Source organism: Perca fluviatilis, chromosome 11 (genome assembly GCF_010015445.1).
Source record: "Perca fluviatilis chromosome 11, GENO_Pfluv_1.0, whole genome shotgun sequence".
NCBI lineage: Eukaryota > Metazoa > Chordata > Actinopteri > Perciformes > Percidae > Perca > Perca fluviatilis.
In genome coordinates, this window is record NC_053122.1 from 4,608,591 (window position 1) to 4,627,974 (window position 19,384).

General features: G+C 42.7%; 1 protein-coding gene across 1 annotated transcript in view; it reads left to right on the forward strand.

Annotated features, from left to right (window-relative positions):
• The first annotated feature begins 7,442 nt into the window (after positions 1-7,442).
• Positions 7,443-19,384, forward strand: part of kcnq3 (potassium voltage-gated channel, KQT-like subfamily, member 3) — a 169,339-nt gene continuing 157,397 nt past the window's right edge. Inside the window, exon 1 of the mRNA XM_039814535.1 lies at positions 7,443-7,859. Within this exon, the coding sequence (XP_039670469.1) occupies positions 7,534-7,859 (326 nt within the window). The 5' untranslated portion in view covers positions 7,443-7,533. The remainder of the gene's footprint in view (positions 7,860-19,384) is intronic.

The window sequence follows — 19,384 nt, forward strand, 5'->3', positions numbered from 1 at the left end:
CTACATGAAGTCTTAAAAAGTCAGCAAAAAAGTTTCCTTAGCCATCATTGAAACAAGTGCCAAAAAAGGTTGGAAAAAAAGCAACAAAAACATGAGGAAAAAACATGAAAAAAAATTGAAAAAAGTGGCAAAAACTAGGTGGGCCAAAAGTTATTATCAACCCAAATTGATATGTGGGCCGGATCAAAATCTGCGAGGGGCCTTGAGTTTGACACATGTGCTCTCACGGTACGAAACGAAATTTCGCTTCGGTCACATTGAGGTTGAATGGAGACGAAATTCGCCCTGATTGGGCGAGATGAGAGCGAATCGCAGAGGGGATGCAAAATAAAGTTGACGAAAGTTTAACTTTATTCAAATGGGGACCACTGGAGAAACAATCAGGTCTGTGTGTTTGTGTTTGGAGGCGGGAGTTACAAAAAAAGTCTGACAAAGATGGCGGAGGTCATCAGCGCCGTAGCATGAACGTTTGTACGTGATTTAAAATGTTTCTACACGAACATCGGAACTTGTATCAACACGAGTTGTGATTTATATGACACACGAACTTAGTCAGGGCACATACACCACCAAACAGACTGTATATGTTAGTTTAAACACTCAAACTTTTCAGCTAGCCGACAGGCTAAATCGCTAGCATGTTCGGACATTGGATTTCATTGTAACCTAGCCAGGCAGCTAGCTAGCTAGGCTAGCTAGCTAGCTAGGCTACTACTGTGTTTGATTACATGTTTTAGCATAGCAAGGCAGCTAGACCAGGTTACCAGAGCATTTATGAGCTAACATTTTACCGATGGTTTGCTGCTGTGCATTTTTACCGCCCTCTGTCTTCTGACACCCCGGGACATTTTAAAAAAATTTTGCGGTCTTGCGTGTCGTTTTCGCGACCACGACCCCCGAGGTAAACTTTCGCTGGCCGAAATTCGTGTGGTGTTTCGCTGTGTGGAACCCTACCGTGAGACGTCCACCATTGTTGTTTTGAACCCACAGTCGCAGCCGTCACACACACCTTAGTCTGTATCCTTTGGGTTCCACTTACAGGATTGCTCCGTTGCTTTAGGAAATGACGCTGGATGCATGCTTTCTGTTTCCTTCCTCTGTCTCTGTGTTGGCGTTCTAACCTCCGGCTGATTTGTGAGGACTATGGTTAACTGCTCCTCAGATCTCTGCAGGGTAAATCCAGACAGCTAGCTAGACTATCTGTCCAATCTGAATCTTCTCTCGCATAAGTATTTTGCATAGGCTCTGTGCGGAGCTTAGCCCCGCCCATGATGATTGTGATTGGTTTAAAGAAATGCCAATAAACCAGAGCACGTTTTCCTCCCGTCCAGGAATGCTGTGTGGACTAGCCAGACCTTCGTTGTCCAGTAACTCCTCGCCGGACGCTGATTGGTCCGGTCCGCCGCTGTTCGGACAACGTTCTTCATCCAGATAATTAGTCAAATCCCCCGACCGAAAAACGATTAAGGAGAAATACTAAAGGCCACCGAGTCACGCAATCAATCTATTCTTAGATTGTTCTTTTATGTTCTTCAAATCCTCTTTGTGTGTGTGTGTGTGTGTGTGTGTGTGTGTGTGTGTGTGTGTGTGTGTGTGTGTGTGTGTGTGTGTGTGTGTGTGTGCTTGTGCTTGTTTTACTATATTTGTGGGGTCCAAAAACCAGGGAATACAGTATACTTGTGGGGTCTGCACAGCCTTGTGGGGCCCCAAAATGCTGGATCCCACAAGGTTAAAGGAAAGAACAAGGAAAGATCTTGGTTTTAGGATGAGGGATACAATTAGGTTATGGTTAGGGTGAGGGTAAGGGTTAAAGTTAGACATTTAGTTGTGATGGTTAAGGTAAGGGTTAAGGTTAGGCATTTAGTTGTGATGGTTAAGGTTAGGGTAAGGGTTAAGGTTAGGCATTTAGTTGTGATGGTTAAGGTTAGGGTAAGGGTTAAGGTTAGGCATTTAGTTGTGATGGTTAAGGTTAGGGTAAGGGTTAAGGTTAGGCATTTAGTTGTGATGGTTAAGGTTAGGCTAAGGGTTAAGGTTAGGCAATTAGTTGTGATGGTTAAGGTTAGGGTAAGGGTTAAGGTTAGGCATTTAGTTGTGATGGTTAAGGTTAGGGTAAGGGTTAAGGTTAGGCATTTAGTTGTGATGGTTAAGGTTAGGCTAAGGGTTAAGGTTAGGCATTTAGTTGTGATGGTTAAGGTTAGGGTAAGGGTTAAGGTTAGGCATTTAGTTGTGATGGTTAAGGTTAGGGTAAGGGTTAAGGTTAGGCATTTAGTTGTGATGGTTAAGGTTAGGGTAAGGGTTAAGGTTAGGCATTTAGTTGTGATGGTTAAGGTTAGGGTAAGGGTTAAGGTTAGGCATTTAGTGGTGATGGTTAAGGTTAGGGTAAGGGTTAAGGTTAGGCATTTAGTTGTGATGGTTAAGGTTAGGGTAAGGGTTAAGGTTAGGCATTTAGTGGTGATGGTTAAGGTTAGGGTAAGGGGCTAGGGAATGCATTATGTCAATGACAGGTCCCCATAAAGATAGTGAAACAAATGTGTTTGTGTGCATTGTGATTGTGCATTATGTAGACTGTACGATATCTACTGTAGCCTTTGTATGTTTCCAACCAAGTAAGTGTGTGTGTGTGTGTGTGTGTGTGTGTGTGTGTGTGTGTGTGTGTGTGTGTGTGTGTGTGTGTGTGTGTGTGTGTGTGTGTGTTTAGTGTATATGTCTGACACAGTGTATTGTGTGAGTGTCTAGAGTAACCGGGCCCGAAAGAGATGTTGCTTTCCATTAGCTAAGTGTTTGTGCATCATGAATAAATATTCCACTTGTTTTAAAACTATCTTCTCAATTTGAATTAAATTTTTCAACGTTTACAAGTTATTTAGATGTTTTTAATGGACACAAAGTATCTAAAACTGGCTCCACATTGATGAACTACAACATTTAGTGTGTGTGGGTCTGTGTGTGTGTGTGTGTGTGTAACATCAACTACGAAACAAAGGAGAAACTCCAGCACGCTGCTCTCGCTCCAGCATCACCTTTTATTTACTACGGTTCGATCCCTCCAGACCTCCATCGATAGTATCTCTAATAACAATCAGCACGGGGGTCAAATACATTTCTCCTCTTCTCTTCTAAATATTTTAGTCTACACATTTTGGAGTCACTGTATATTCCTGATATATATGTACATGTACTTATTTTATGGAGTATTGCAATTTAATTGGGATGGTGTTTGCCTGTATGAGTGTAAAATGAAAACATCCAACAGGGTTGTAGTAACAGATGTCAAAAACCAGATTATTTTTGGGGCTTTTCCACCTTTTAATGTTGACAGGACAGCTAGGTGAGAAAGGGGAAAGAGAAAAAGAGAGGGGGGAGACATGCAGGAAATCGTCACAGGTCGGATTCAAACCCTGGACCTTCTGCGTCGAGGCATAAACCTCTCAGTGTCTGTGCGCCTGCTCTACCCACTGAGCCAACCCGGCCACATGCGACATGTTTTAACTGAATGTAGGAAATATGTGTTAGAGAGAAGGAGTATGATGGAGGGAATGAGAAGAGCAGGATTGAGGGGAACTGGAGGGGAAACACACACACACACACGCGCCCTACTTCAATGTGGAGGAGGTGAACAAGGCACGAGGTATCTGATTAGTTTTTTAACAGTAGCTGAGTTGTTGGACAGAATCTGAGTAACTAGCTGGCAGCCGTACGGTAATTCCTCTACTGTGTGACAGTAAGTCTCGTGGTTATGACCCAATCGTTAGCCTATTTTTATAAAAGCGTCTGCTACGGAGCCATAACGTGAGGAACAAGGTAATGGAGCCTTTTATACGTTTTCGTGTTTCTTTAGAAATAAACAACGGAAAAAATAGAGTCTTTAAACGCTTCAGATGTAAAGTTATTCTCTGTCAAAGTGACGTCAGAATGAATGGGAGTCAATGGGATGCTAACGGGAGGTGATGGCTTGGTAGCATCAAAATGGCGCCACAGGACCTACGGGTTGTTGACAGACGCTTACCTCCTTGGATATTACAAATCCCACTATGGCCACGCCAATACCCGCCCTTCAGTAGCATTTATTGGCCAGGCGTCCAGGTAGTCCAAGGTAACGTAACTCCATTTCTTCAGGTCCTGTCCCCTGACCAATCGGCTATCCTAACCCCAACCAATGGTGCTGCTTCGTAGGGCGGGTCTTTGCGTGGCCATAGTGGGATTCGTGATTTTGCTTCCAGGCTATGGCAACTGTAGGTGAAATGTGACACCAGTAGGTGGCGGTAGCGCGACGCAATTGATGCAAACCGCCGTTAAAATACACAGAAGAAGAAGAAGAAGGAGGAGCCCTGTTGCCGGGTGAGTCAGCGTGCAGAGTGGGCCAGGTTTTGGGGAAAACGTTTGAATTTAAAATGCTAAAATGCAACAAAAAAAATGGCAAAAGTCCCATTTGTTATGATTTCTAAATGCAGCCACGTGTTGTGGAGAAGTTGTATTTACTTTGGAGAATTATTTCTACGAGTTTTGCGCTTTATTTCAACTAAATATTTAAACTTTTGTTCACGCGAACCTGGTTGGACAGAAGCATGCACGTGCTGTTCAGCTTTCTGCCCTCTTTACATCTAACTGAACGCAGATGAAACTCACATGCAGTCTGATTTATTCGTTTTTTTTTGCTCTGTTGAAATTGATTTTTATCACATTTTAAATATAAAAGAAGCCGCTTAAGGAATATGTCTGCCTGTTCACTGTTATTGAGTAGTTGAACGTTTCCCGGGGTGGCAGTAGCTCAGTCAGTATGGAGATGGAGGGTCTGGTATGTAATGGTGGTGGACTGGTAGCTGGAGAGGTGCCAGTTCACCTCCTGGGCTCCTGCCAAGGTGCTCTTGAGCAAGGCACTGAACCCCAAACTGCTCGGGGCGCCTTTCCATGGGCAGCTCCCTCCCTCTGACATCTCTCCATTAGTGCATGTAGAGGTACTGAGCAGGTGTGTGTGTAATTCAGGCCTGTGTGTAATAACAACAGAGTGAAAAACATTATTTCCCCTTGTGGGATTAATAAAGTATACATTATAAATTGAGTTTAGCATTTTTGTTCACTTATTTTAAAGCTAGCCTGGTTGTTAGCTTCAGTTTGAGCCTCTCCTGTAACGTTATTAGATATAAAATATGAAACTTTATTGTCTGTCACAAGTGACAGAAATGTGTCTTTGACAGTGCAGGCTCAAATGACATGAAATACATAGAAGAACATGAAAGATACATATATTAAACAGTGTAAACACACTGAAGGTAGCCTACAAACGTGCAAAAAACTGTGTAGAGTCACAGACCCAAACATTATATCGACAAAAACATGTTTTTGTCTATTTTTTTCCAATGTTTTTGTCACTTTTTAAAATATGTTTTTATCAATTTTTTTGTCGCTTTTTCCGATTTTCTTTTCCACTATTTTTTGTCACTTTTTTAAAAGAGGTTTTGTCACATTTGACGATGTTTTTTTGTCACTTTTTTCTATGTAAAAAAAAAAAGGTTTACAGTTTTTTGTAAATGGGTCAAATTTGACCCGAGGTCAACAGGAGAGTTAAAAAAACGCCAGAACCAGGGCAGCAACTACCTTTTGATTTTCATTTTCATAGTGGATTAATGTGTGGGTTATTTTCTGGATGAATGGATGTATTGTCTGGTCTCTAAAATATCAGAAAATGGTGAAAAATGTGGATCAGTGTTTCCCAAAAAAGCCCAAGATGACGTCCTCAAATGTCTCGTTATGTCCACGACTCAAATATATTCAGTTTCCTGTCCCAGAGGAGAGAAGACACTAGAACAATATTCATATTTAACAAGCTGACATCACAGAAATTAGACTCATTACATAAAAAAAATGACTCGAATCGATTATCAAAATAGTTGGCGATTAAACGTTCATCTTTGCAGCTTTATAGTGTTTTTATATGTTGCAGGCCTTTGTGCCACGCAGCACGCGCGTACACGTGTGCATGACTGTGCATAATGAAGTTGTCGTGGGCGCGTCAGCCTCCATCTGTCTGTGTTTACATGCCTGTTCTCCTCCCGTATACATTCAGGTGTGCGGTGTCTGTGTGCGCGGGCACGTGGCGTCTGTTGCTGCTCATGTAGGCCTGATTGTCTGTCTCTCTCTCCCCCCTCTCTCCCCCCTCTCTCTCTCTCTCTCCCTCTCTCCCTCTCTGTGTCTAACTCAAATGTTTTATAAGCATGCATGTCAGGAAAAAAATGTCGCCAAAACGTCAAGAATAATAACGAATAACGACAATTCAATAATTACAAGATGATACAAAATAAAATACAATGAAAAAAATACTACAAAAAAGATGATCTCGATCTCTGTCTCTCTGTCTCTCTCTCTATTTTCAATTTAAAGAGCTTTATTGGCATGACAAGACATTGGTTATATTGCCAAAAATATCTCTCTCTTTCTCTCTCTCTCTCTCTCTCTCTCTCTCTCTCTCTCTCTTTCTCTCTCGGTCTCTCTCTGTCGCTATCTCTCTCTCTCTCTCTGTATGTCTCTCTCTCTGTCTTTCTCCCTCTCTTTCCCTCCCCTCTCTCTCTCTTCTCTCTCTCTCTCTCTCTCTCTCTCTCTCTCTCTATCTCCCTCTCTGCTTCTCCTCCTCTGTTTCAGTTTCAGTATCGACCTCCTTCACGCAGCATCTCTGCTCTCCATCCTCCGTCTCCACCCTCCTCCTCCTCTTCCTCCTCCCTATATCCTCCTCCGCCTCTGAGCCGAGCCCAGCGCCGCTTCCTGTGCAGGTGGATGGTGGATGGAGGCTGGAAGCCCCGGAGACACGCGCCATGCCCGGGACCAGCTGCTGGTAGGGCTCGGTGCGCCTGCCTGGTCTTCAGCGGCGTTTCCCTCCACACGTACAGGCTAGGTGTCTCTTAGTCTGCGGCGTGTTGGTGTGAGGGGATGCAGCGTGATGCCAGCTCTTTGTCTACTGTGTGTGTGTGTGTGTGTGTGTGTGTGTGTGTGTAAATAGGTGTTTGGTAATTGGGTAATTGTCGCTTGATGCTCCTTTTTTGGATTCTGATAATTGACCGGATTCAACATGGATTCAGGCGTTTTACGCGTATAATTTCTCCAATATTCCGATAAAAACAGGAGCTCTGTAGTGAGTTGATCCGAGTTTGTGGTGTGATCACTGTGATGTTCCTGTCGGGTTGGAGTGTTTTTGTAACATGGGCGTTTTGTGGGGGGGGCTTTCTTTGCGATTTTCTTAATGTTCTCGGATTTCTGCTCTGTGCAGCCAAACACGTAGGCTACCAGATGCCGATGGTTTCCCAAAATAAAGGATGTAACAATTTGTCTCTCTCTCTCTATCTCTCTCTCTCTCTCTCCCCCCTCCCTCCCTCCATCCCTTATTTCTTTCTTTCCCTCTCTGTTTTCCAGTCAGACTGTGCCAGAAGTAAGTGCAGTGTGTGTGTGTGTGTGTGTGTGTGTGTGTGTGTGTGCTGGGGGGTGTCTCCGGATCCAGCGCCCGGATCATGGCATGCTGCCCACCCCGGGCATCCAGCACTGACCATGGGGCTCCGGTCCAGGACCGTCGCTAGCGGCTCGGAGGAGCAGAAGAAGGGCTCCGGCGGCGGTGGCGGTGGGGGGGACTTGTTGGACCAAGGCGCCCCCGCGGACAGGGATGGCGCGCTGCTGCTGGCCACGGCGGCGGCGTCCGGCCGGGACGGCTTCAAGCGCGGCTCCCAGGGCATCGGCATCGGACTGCTGGCCAAGACCCCCTTGAACTACAGCCGGCCGGCCAAGAGGAATAACATCCGCCGGAGGAGGATCCAGAACCTGCTGTACGACGCGCTGGAGAGGCCGAGAGGATGGGCGCTGCTCTACCACGCGTTCGTGTGAGTAAAACATGACTCAGCGGGTTTTATTTCATTGTATTTCTTACAACTTGTGCGCGCTGATTGATGATGGCTCGTTCACGTGAAAGCAGCAGCTGGGTGTTTAAGGGTGGACGTAGGCCTACTTTGTGTCAGCGGTTTTTTGTTTATAGGTTGTAACCTAGGCTACGGGAGAGGATCAGGGCCACGTGATGGGGGGGGGGGGGAGTGTGTAGGCCTACAAACTGTTATGTGTAGATTGAGATAAATGAGATGTAATGCTTGTATGAAAGGTTAGAGACAGGAATCTCAATTCATTCTGTCTGATTTAAAGTGTTAAAATCTGAACTCATTCTCGGATAAAAGTCTCAAAATCTCTCATTTAAGTCTCACAATCTCCAATTTGAAGTATTGAAATCTGAATTCATTCTCCAATATGAGATTAATTCTGCAGTTTCAGAGACTTTAACCCCATGTGGCCCTAACCCTCTCCCGTAGTGGCCTGATGTTGATGTGGGGAGTGAAGAGTTGCCTCCTGTCTGTCACCATATAGCTCCTTCTTGGTTTTGCACGATGGCTCGGTCAGGATCTGCAGCTCCTGAGCTGTTTCCTGTCTTTTTCTTCATCCATATGTAGCAAAACTCAAGACATTTAAAATCCTTAAAGTCTGGGATGTACGTGCATTGTATTTGCACTATACCCGGCAGGTGTACTGCAGTTCAAACATGCGGTTCCTGTTTCTCCTTCATTTCATTTGTTATACAGGGAAAGGATTAAAAGTAACATGAAGTTACAGTTTTAAACTGGCCTGACTCCGTTTACAAACTGGTTTCCAGCAGGTTCCTGTTCTGCAGAAACATAGAACAGAGGACACAGGTACGGCAACATGAGGACAGAGACACATCTACAGGACACTAGCATGGGCTAGACACATACAGACTAACTAAAGACAACGATACAGACAGTGCAAACATGACTTGGACACTACATGAACAATCAGCGAGTGCAAATATGCGATGGATGGTAGTGTTCTGGTGTGATGGGGAATGTCATTCCAGATTTTTTGTGCATGTACGAGAAAAGGATTTCGGACCACAGTTGTTTTAGTTTGGGGGGTGAGGGGACTGGAATGAGAGCCTGGGAGACCGACCTAGTGGGGCGTACCGGTGTCCTGTTGTGTGTCGGGAGAAGTGCAGCAAGTGTCGGTGACGTGCCATTTAGAATCTCAAAAATAAAATGTGACAGCGTGGCTGTTTTATGCAGCTCGGGTAAGTCGGAGCGTTTTGAGCGTGTGAGTGCAATGTGCAATGGTGAGACCACTGAGGTCACCAGGGACATACGTTGTGCACTTTTCAGTGAAGTCAAGAAGCTGAGAATGAGGCCAACGCAGGTTGTCAAAGTTTCTACGTAGACCGCACGTTGTTGTGTGATTTATTAGTCGAGAGTCGAGGTCGTCGCAGCAACAAGCGCTGCCGTGCAGAGAGAGAGAGAGAGAGAGAGAGAGAGAGAGAGAGGTGAAACTCAATCAGCCGATTGTTGCAGAACGAGTCAAGTGGACTCACGTTGTTGCAGCAGTTTTCAGTTCATTGATGAAGGCTTGTTGGGCTGTAACGATAGATAGATAGATAGATAGATAGATAGATAGATAGATAGATAGATAGATAGATAGATAGATAGAGATGTGAGGAATGAATAGTTTCCTCCTGAATGTCACCAAAGCTCCTCGGTTATGCAACAGCTCCGTCAGGATCTGTTTCCCAAAACATTTAGGGCTGTCGGCTCCCAGTCTTCGTTTTGGTCTTAGTCGACTTCTTCTGGTTGCTTTCACACCTGCGTCGTTTTGGTCCCTTTAAAACCAACCCTGGAGCGTTTTGGTCTGATAGTCCGGTTGGTTTTTGGGCGGTGTGAAAACTCATGTGAACTCTTGGTGCGGCTTGAACAACCAAACTCTGGTCCGCTTGATAACGGGGGTCACTTCCAAATGAACTAGAGCTCAGTTCACTTCAGGTGAGAAAGCGATCTGACCCAAAATACAGGAAGTGAACCAAAAACGGAGCATTTACTAGCCTGCCAGTTTTAACCTGGCACTAGGGCTGTGTAATTAATCGAATTTGAATCGCGACATAGATTTTGGCTTCTAACGATTACAATAAAAATGTGATTGAGAAAAACAATTATTTTGCACATTGCATTTTGCAAGTAAACTCTCATTTTAAACTCTGGTGTTCTGAATGAAAAGAAGAAGAAGAAAAAGTATTACGGGTATAGTTTGACAGTTCATGGTGTTTTCACTGTTGATTTGTTTAACTGTTTCACCGTTTTTAAAATAACCCCAAAAAAATGCAACATCTTTCCAAAAGTCAATGAGTAATTGTGTTAAATAATCGTGATTCCAATATTGACCAAAATAATCGTGATTACGATTTTTTTTTCCCATAATTGAGCAGCCCTACCTCGCACACAATTTAGCGACTAAAATACAGTTTAAAGTGACCAGACGGCAGGGAATGTGCTCTTGTAGATCATGGCTGTGTAGTAAAACCAGTCACACAGAGCTGTACAGTAACGAAGTAGAACTACTTCACTACTCTACTTAAGTACGACAAGGCTGTATCTGTACTCTACTGGAGTATTATTTTTTTCTCCTACTTCCACTTTTACTTGAGTACATATTTTCGATGAGTTTAATACTTTTACTCTGATGGATTTTTTTGATGTGCTGCATCTTTACTCGTTACTGTTGTGAATGCCTCACGCTACGGAGACTGTGGAGGTTACAGTGTGTGTAGTCACGGCTAGGTACGCTAATTACGTTACGTTTACGTAAGAAATCCCCGAGATCGCGTCGTGTTTCTTTTCATTACGGTCGCCCATTCAGAAGTCAGAGACGATGTAAGTTTGTACTCTTTCTATTTAGTTATTTTTGCAGCAGATGAATCTATTCCTGAGTAGTTTGAGTCTGCAGTGAGTCCTGAATGTTAACCGTTGGACCCTGTGATGTGAAGCTGCTAGTTTATCTGGATTTTGCTAGCTTGCTAACTTTCCACTACATCACACAATTTATTTCAGTATTTGTTAATACGTGATTAATAACCCACTGTTATATCAGATAATAGTAGTTATAACAGCTGTGACATTAACGTACCTTTTGGGGTTTATTTCAGATACTTCCTTCATATCCAGAAGTGTACAGCTTGTAAGCCTGTAATGCACCGTCTTAATACCAAGTAAAAAGTTGAACTCCAATAATATGATATTCAAAATTATTCTGCTTTCTTTAATAACTACATAACACAATACTTTTACTTTTAGTCATGACAAGTTGACATTGTCTGGGTTGTTTTGATTATGACAAGTTGACATTAATCAAAGTGACATTACCAGAAGTGGTCTTGGTCATGACAACTTGACATTTGTTTGGGATGTCCTTATTAAGACAACTTGACATTAAACAGGATGACATTATGTCAAGTAGTCATTACAAATACATGTTCTGGTAATGTCATCCTGTTTAATGTCAAGTTGTCATTACAAAGACATCACAATCTAATTTAATGTCAACTTGTCATGACCAAGACAACTTCTGGTAATGTCACTTTGGTTAATGCCAAGTTGTCATAATCAAAACAACCCAAACAATGTCAATTTCTCATGACTTGTTCATAACATTTAGGACATGTTCTTGACAGTGTCATGTCACGATTATGTCGATACCTTCAAGTAAAGTGTTAACACATTTTCTAACAATTCATAAATAAGTGACATAAATTACTGACAAGCTTTATAATTAGTCATAACACCTTCTGACAGGCCAAATGCATCCGACCTCTTCTTAAAATAATGAACAGAAGGGGAACGCACAACTTCTTCTGGGAGCTCGCTCCATGATTTTACCGCACAAAGCGTGAAAAACGTCTTTCTCTTTTCAGACAGGCATGTTCTAGGGTCAAGTTTTAAAGAATTCCCTCGTGTCTCGTACCTATTCCTCCAAAAACTGAAAGACAGGCTCAGCTGTTACATCATATATTCCCTCTACAAGCTTATACACCTGAATCCTATCACCTCTGGATCTCCTAAATATGAGAGTAGGTAAACTTAATATTCTCAATCTATCTTCATAAGACATAATTTTCATTCCTGGAATTAGTTGTCATGTGAATGCTTGTTCTTCCTAAGGTCTCGCACCACTTGAAGTAGAAGAAGCAGTAGTAGTGGTATATTAATGGTATAATTGTATATTTTTTATTTAAGTAGGTTACCAAATAGAGATGCACCGATAGACCGGCCGGTGACCGGAAGTGGCCGGTTTTCACGTGCTCGGCCATGACCGGCGAGCTGCAGGTGACATATTGCGATTTCATGGTGTGGTCAACGCTACAATTAACTGACAACAGAAGTTATAGAGTTACAGTTCTCAAGGACGCACGCACACACGGACGCCACAGCATGGTCTCTCTTTCCTTTCTCTCAACTTTTCATTTTTCAACATGTCAGCTGTTTGGACATCCTTCAGCGTGTGAGCAGAAGATAACAAGTTTACAATATGCAACACCTGCAAGGAGACAGTAGGGCGTGGAGGGACCACACCAAGAACCAGAATCACATTTCTCTTTAGTGTGATATTAGATGTGAAAAGAAGGAAATGGTTCTAACGTTGCTCTTTAGATGTGTGTGAATGTCCCACACCAGGAGTCATTTATATAGTTTCTATTTTATAGTGATCCATTATCTGTTCAACACATGTTCTATTAAAGAAAAGATGGAAAATAAATATTTGTGTGTGCTGTAAAGTGGTTAGAAAAAATTCAATCGGAATCGGCTGGTCAAACTCAAAGAAAAATCGGAATCGGCCTAGAAAGCTGTAATGGGTGCATCTCTACTACCAAAGCCTAAGCCCAGAGGAGAAGTCGGCTCTGGATTCTCTCCCAGCGTGGCTGTTTTAAAACATCTGGCTTCAAAGCAGCTTTTATTGGACTTGTGCTTCATCTAGCTGGGATCAACGTGAACATACTCAGCTGCTGTCTGCCATCCATATGCATGTCTAAGGAATAAGTGTGCGGCCACTTCATCCACTCCAAACTGAGTCCTGATCTGCAAGTTTAATGAATGCAGAGTTAGGATCAGAGCGGAGCAGAGTTTGGTTAAAAGTGAGTTGTCTGGCTATCGTAACGGTTGTAGAGCTGAAACATACATACAGCATCTCACAAAAGTCAGTACACCCCTCACATTTTAGTAAATATTTCATTATATCTTTTAATGGGACAACACTGAAGAAATTACACTTTGCTACAATGTAAAGTATTAAGTGTACAGCTTGTATAACAGTGTAAATGTGCTGTCCCCTCAAAGTAACTCAACACACAGCCATTAATGTCTAAACCACTGGCAACAAAAGTCAGTCCACCCCTATGTTAAATTCCCATAGAGGCAGGAAGACTTTTATTTTGAAAGGCCAGTTATTTCATGGATCCAGGATACTATGCATCCTGATAAAGTTCCCTTGGCCTTTGGAATTAAAATAGCCCCCCCACATCATCACATACCCTTCACCATACCCCCACATCATCACATACCCTTCACCATACCCCCATCATCACATACCCTTCACCATACCCCCCACATCATCGCATACCCTTCACCATACCCCCACATCATCACATACCCTTCACCATACCCCCACATCATCACATACCCTTCACCATACCCCCCCATCATCACATACCCTTCACCATACCCCCCACATCATCACATACCCTTTCACCATACCCCCATCATCACATACCCTTCATCATCCTATACCTTTACTTGACATATGGGGTAATTTCCATAAAATCATCTCTCAATGCAAATCAAACCAGCTATTAGGCTAACTGACATAAAACAATGTGAAAAATAAAAAATAAAACCACACACACACACACACACACACACACACACACACACACACACACATTGGGTGTAAATCTCACACACACACACATTGGTTGTAAATCTCACACACACACACACACACACACGCACACACACACACACACACACACACACACACACACACACACACACACACACACACACACACACACACACATTGGGTGTAAATGTCAACCACACACATATACACACACACAGAGACAATCACACAGAGCGAGAGACACACACACACACACACACACAACACACACACACACACACACTCACACTCACACACACACACACACACACACACACACACACACACACACACACACACACACACACACACACGTCCTAATGTATCTGCTTTTGGGTTTGGCGTGAAGCAATCTCAGTGCACAGGAAGTGACAAATCAAAGATGATGTCACTGAGGAGGTAGGATCAGAAGGCTTTATTGATGAGAAAAGATGGAGAGGTGATCAGGTGTTCTAAATCAGAATATATGACCCGTGTGTAAATGGATATTTCCTCTCCATGTGCTACATTGATTCGAAAACACTTTCAAAACACAAAAAAATGCTCCCAGAGTTGGTTTATCCAAGCAGACAATCAGCAGCCAGACATTGTACATCTGGCTGTTGTGTAGAAGTCTGTGTGTGTGTGTGTCTGTCTGTCTGTCTGTCTGTCTGTCTGTCTGTCTGTCTGTCTGTCTGTCTGTCTGTCTGTCTGTCTGTCTGTCTGTGTGTGTGTGTGTGTGTGTGTGTGTGTGTGTGTGTGTGGATAAAAACCACCTGGAAACTTCTGGGTTTAGCATAATCCCAAACATACAAAGCAATCGAAATTACGTTTCCCTCCATCCCACGGTGAAGACAAAAAAACATGTAGTTTAATAAAACTAAAATAAACAAAAAAATAAAAATTAGACATTTAAAGTTAAGTGACAAGTCAATTGACATGATAGTGCAAAGACAGTTTCGGTCATAGCAAACATGAGAAGTGTGCAAATGGCATGATAGTGCAAAGACAGTTCGTCAAGAAAAAGAACAGCACTTGAAGTGTGCAAATGGCATGGTAGTGCCAAGAACAAACCTCCCGATCCAACCAGAGCTGCAAAGATGAACCGATTAGTTGTCGACCATTAAATTAATCGCCAACTCTTTTGATTATCGAGTCATCTGTTTGAGTCATCTTTATGGAAAAACGGGTAAACTTCTCTGATGTCAGTGTGTTAAATGTGAATATTGTTCTAGTGTCTTCTCTCCTCTGGGACAGGAAACTGAATAGCTTTTGAGTTGTGGACGAACCGAGACATCTGAGGACGTCATCTTGGACTTTGTTGGGAAACTCTGATCCACATTTTTCACCATTTTCTGATATTTTATAGACCAGACAACTCATCAGTTAATCGGGAAAATAATCAACGGATGAATCGACATTGAAAATAATCGAGTGTAGCAGCCGTCATCTGCATGGAAAGATCCCTCTAGAGCAAGGGTCTTCAACGTTTTTTAGGCCAAGGACCCCTTAGCTAAAAGAGAGACGGAGCAGGGACCCCCACCAAATTGAGTTGAAATTGGGTTGCATATTAAACTGGGCCTACAATAACCTAAAGCCTCTATACATACCTTTTTTATGTTGCTTACAATACTAAGCTATTAAAATGATAATAATTAACATATTCATATCTTTATGCATCATGTTTTAATGTTAAACATACATGTGGCACAGTGAATCCTTGAAGCTTAACGGTATCTGTGGATGGCTACCTTAGTGGCTACCACAATGTTGTGTAAATTTAAAAACAAATCACAAATATGCCAATTTATGCTAATAATGTGTTTAATTTATGCTAAAAATTATTTCTGACTCATAATGGTTAAACTATGACTTGGGGGCCCCCCTGAAGTAACTCTGAGGACCCCCCCTAGGGGTCCCGGACCCCCTGTTGAAGATCTCTGCTCTAGAGGACATGTGTAAAACTCAAGGCCCGCGGGCCAAATCCGGCCGGTTGCAGATTTAGATCCGGCCCGTTTATCAATTTGGGTTCACAATACATTCTGGCCCTCCTAGTTGTGCGCCAAACCGAAAACACGGGAAAGTGTTTTTTAAAATGCAATTACGTGTCATTCAATGCAGAATTTGGCAGATTTACCGACTTTGAGACTCAGAAATTCCCTCCGAAGAAGCAGAGAGAGAGAGTTTTCATATTCAGGCTGAGAAACAGGTTGTTGTTAAAAAAAAAAATCATTGTTTTGCTTGATTTGCTAAATTCTACGACTTTTGAAGGGCTTCAGGTCAACAAAAATGCGACAAAAATGTCGGAAAAGACAACAAATTTACAAAAAGGTGAGAAATGTCTGAGAAAGCCACAAAAAAAAGTCTGAACACAAACAAATAATCTCTCCATGTCTGGCCCTCGGTGTGATTCTATTTTTCCAGTGTGGCCCTCTGGGAAAATGAGTTTGACACCCCCTGCCCTAGAGCCATGGTTCTAGGGCTGCACGATATGAGGACAACATGCGATAGCGCTGTTGAATATCGTGATAATGATATTACTTGCGATAAATACACAGATACTAAAGTGTTCTCAGTTCTGCTGCTTTCTACCCTGGACGCCAGCCGAACTTAGCCCCGCCCACAACATTTGAGGTCTTGAAGTTCAGGTCTGGACTTGGTCCGTTGTGGAGCGACTATGCTCCAACCAGAGCTGTTCGGACCAATCAGATTGTCAGGGGGCGGGCTTTATACGATGATCAACAGATGATCAGCAGTAACATAATCAACCACGTCACCAAAGGTTGTACGTCTATCTGTTGCTCTGATTGGTTGTAGGTCTATCCGTTGCCCTGATTGGTTGTAGGTCTATCTGTTGCTCTGATTGGTTGTAGGTCTATCTGTTGCTCTGATTGGTTGTAGGTCAATCCGTTGCTCTGATTGGTTGTAGGTCTATCTGTTGCCCTGATTGGTTGTAGGTCTATCTGTTGCTCTGATTAGTTGTAGGTCAATCCGTTGCTCTGATTGGTTGTAGGTCTATCCGTTGCTCTGATTGGTTGTAGGTCTATCTGTTGCTCTGATTGGTTGTAGGTCTATCTGTTGCTCTGATTGGTTGTAGGTCTATCTGTTACTCTGATTGGTTGTAGGTCTATCTGTTGCTCTGATTGGTTGTAGGTCTATCCGTTGCTCTGATTGGTTGTAGGTCTATCTGTTGATCTGATTGGTTGTAGGTCTATCTGTTGCTCTGATTGGTTGTAGGTCTATCTGTTGCTCTGATTTGTTGTAGGTCTATCTGTTACCCTGATTGGTTGTTGGTCTATCTGTTGCCCTGATTGGTTGTAGGTCTATCTGCTGCCCTGATTGGTTGTAGGTCTATCTGTTGCTCTGATTTGTTGTAGGTCTATCTGTTACCCTGATTGGTTGTTGGTCTATCTGTTGCCCTGATTGGTTGTAGGTCTATCTGCTGCCCTGATTGGTTGTAGGTCTATCTGTTGCTCTGATTTGTTGTAGGTCTATCTGTTACCCTGATTGGTTGTTGGTCTATCCGTTGCTCTGATTGGTTGTAGGTCTATCTGTTGCCCTGATTGGTTGTAGGTCTATCTGTTGCCCTGATTGGTTGTAGGTCTATCTGCTGCCCTGATTGGTTGTAGGTCTATCTGTTGCTCTGATTTGTTGTAGGTCTATCTGTTACCCTGATTGGTTGTTGGTCTATCCGTTGCTCTGATTGGTTGTAGGTCTATCTGTTGCCCTGATTGGTTGTAGGTCTATCTGTTGCCCTGATTGGTTGTAGGTCTATCTGTTGCCCTGCTCTGATTGGTTGTAGGTCTATCTATGCTCTGATTGGTTGTTGGTCTATCCAATTGAGTGCAGAGGCATTTTCTTTCCTGGTTCGGTAGGAACACGCCCCATAATCCCAGCCCAATGGAGCAGCATCAGACTCCTATTCTGACTAGAATCTGAGTAGGACCACGTCAGGCTAGCTGCTTTCAGTATTCTGCTAAAACTCAACAAACTGCTTGATGGATTTAAAACAAATGAAAGGAAATAATTTCAACAACATTTTATTGACCAAATTGAACACTGAATTGAACATAAAAGGCAGCACTAAGAAAATAATGACAGATACATTATAAAGTGCAGTTTTCTGCTGATAAATAATCTCTAAATAAGGCGATGTGTTCATGGCGCCAGTTAATATTGCAATGACGACGATAATAAAACGATATATGGTGCAGCCCTAGTCAGTCCTTCCAGAGTTTTTTTGTGATTGTTGCGGGCAAAAATCCTTGATTATGCGGCACGTTTTCTTAAAAAATGCGATGGAATATGCTATATATGATATTTATGCAATTATATGAAATTGCGGGAACTTGCAAAAACTGCGGTTTGATGAAAAAGTGATTACCCCAACACCCTGCTTTTTTTAAACTTAATTTCCAAAAATAGTTTACAGATATTCATTCATTGCAATTAGTAAACAAATAAGATACAAAAATATATACAAATAATATAATATTAAAGTAAAAATAAAAGTAATAGTCTAAACAGAGGGAAATAAAAGATACAAAGGAGACAGACTTTTAAAAATCGTTAATAATATAGACAGCAGGAGCACTTACACATCAGATATTAAGATAGCTTTCTTATTGGATACCAACTTAAGAGACTCAAAGTACAACATGTCAAATTCAACCTCCAACACCCATAGACAGTATGCCAACACCCTGCTTTTCGATGATGTTCACGTCGCGTAATTATGTCACTTCATAACGTTCCCATGGCAACGGGAAAATGGCTGTGCAAACGCAAGATTTTTTTCAACTTTCTGCTAAGATATATGTGACTTTTTTTGAACTGATCCTTTTGAAGTGCTAATAAGTAGCATTATTCATGCAGGAAAGGTCAAATGACGCTGGACGGAGAAAATAAATCCGTTCCAGATGTCACAGAACATGTCGGCTATATCTTTTAAGACGGCGTGGAGCTTTCCCCGGAGCTCTCTGGCTGATGAGCGTCTTCCTCAGGGCACTTGAGTGCGGAAGGCATTGTTGCTCACGCTCCTATCCCACAGATGATGATGCAAAGGCAGCACTTCAACGTGACACACTCCTGTATAGGAAGGGGAGGCAAGTGGGATGGGGATTAAAGGGCAGAAAACAGATGGGTGGAGCGAGATAAAGAATAACAAGACAACCAGACGTGTGAAGAGGCGGACGAGAGAGGTGTCGTCGTGTTGTCAGAACAGCAGAAAACCTCTGGAACAGACTCAGAAATGCTTTATTTGGACCAAAAACAACATGAAGAGTTAGACAAACAGACAGATTGTCTTAAAGTGCTCATATTATGCTCATTTTCAGGTTCATAATTGTATTTAGAGGTTATATCAGAATAGGTTTACATGGTTTAATTTTCAGAAAACACCATGTTTTTGTTGTACTGCACATTGCTGCAGCTCCTCTTTTCACCCTGTGTGTTGAGCTCTCTGTTTTAGCTACAGAGTGAGACATCTCACTGCTGTCCCATCTTTGTTGGGAGTCGTACACTCAGTAGCTAAGTAAGGACTACTAGCCAGTCAGAAGCAGAGTATGAGGGCGTGCCCTGACAGTACCTAGGTAAGGACTACTAGCCAGTCAGAAGC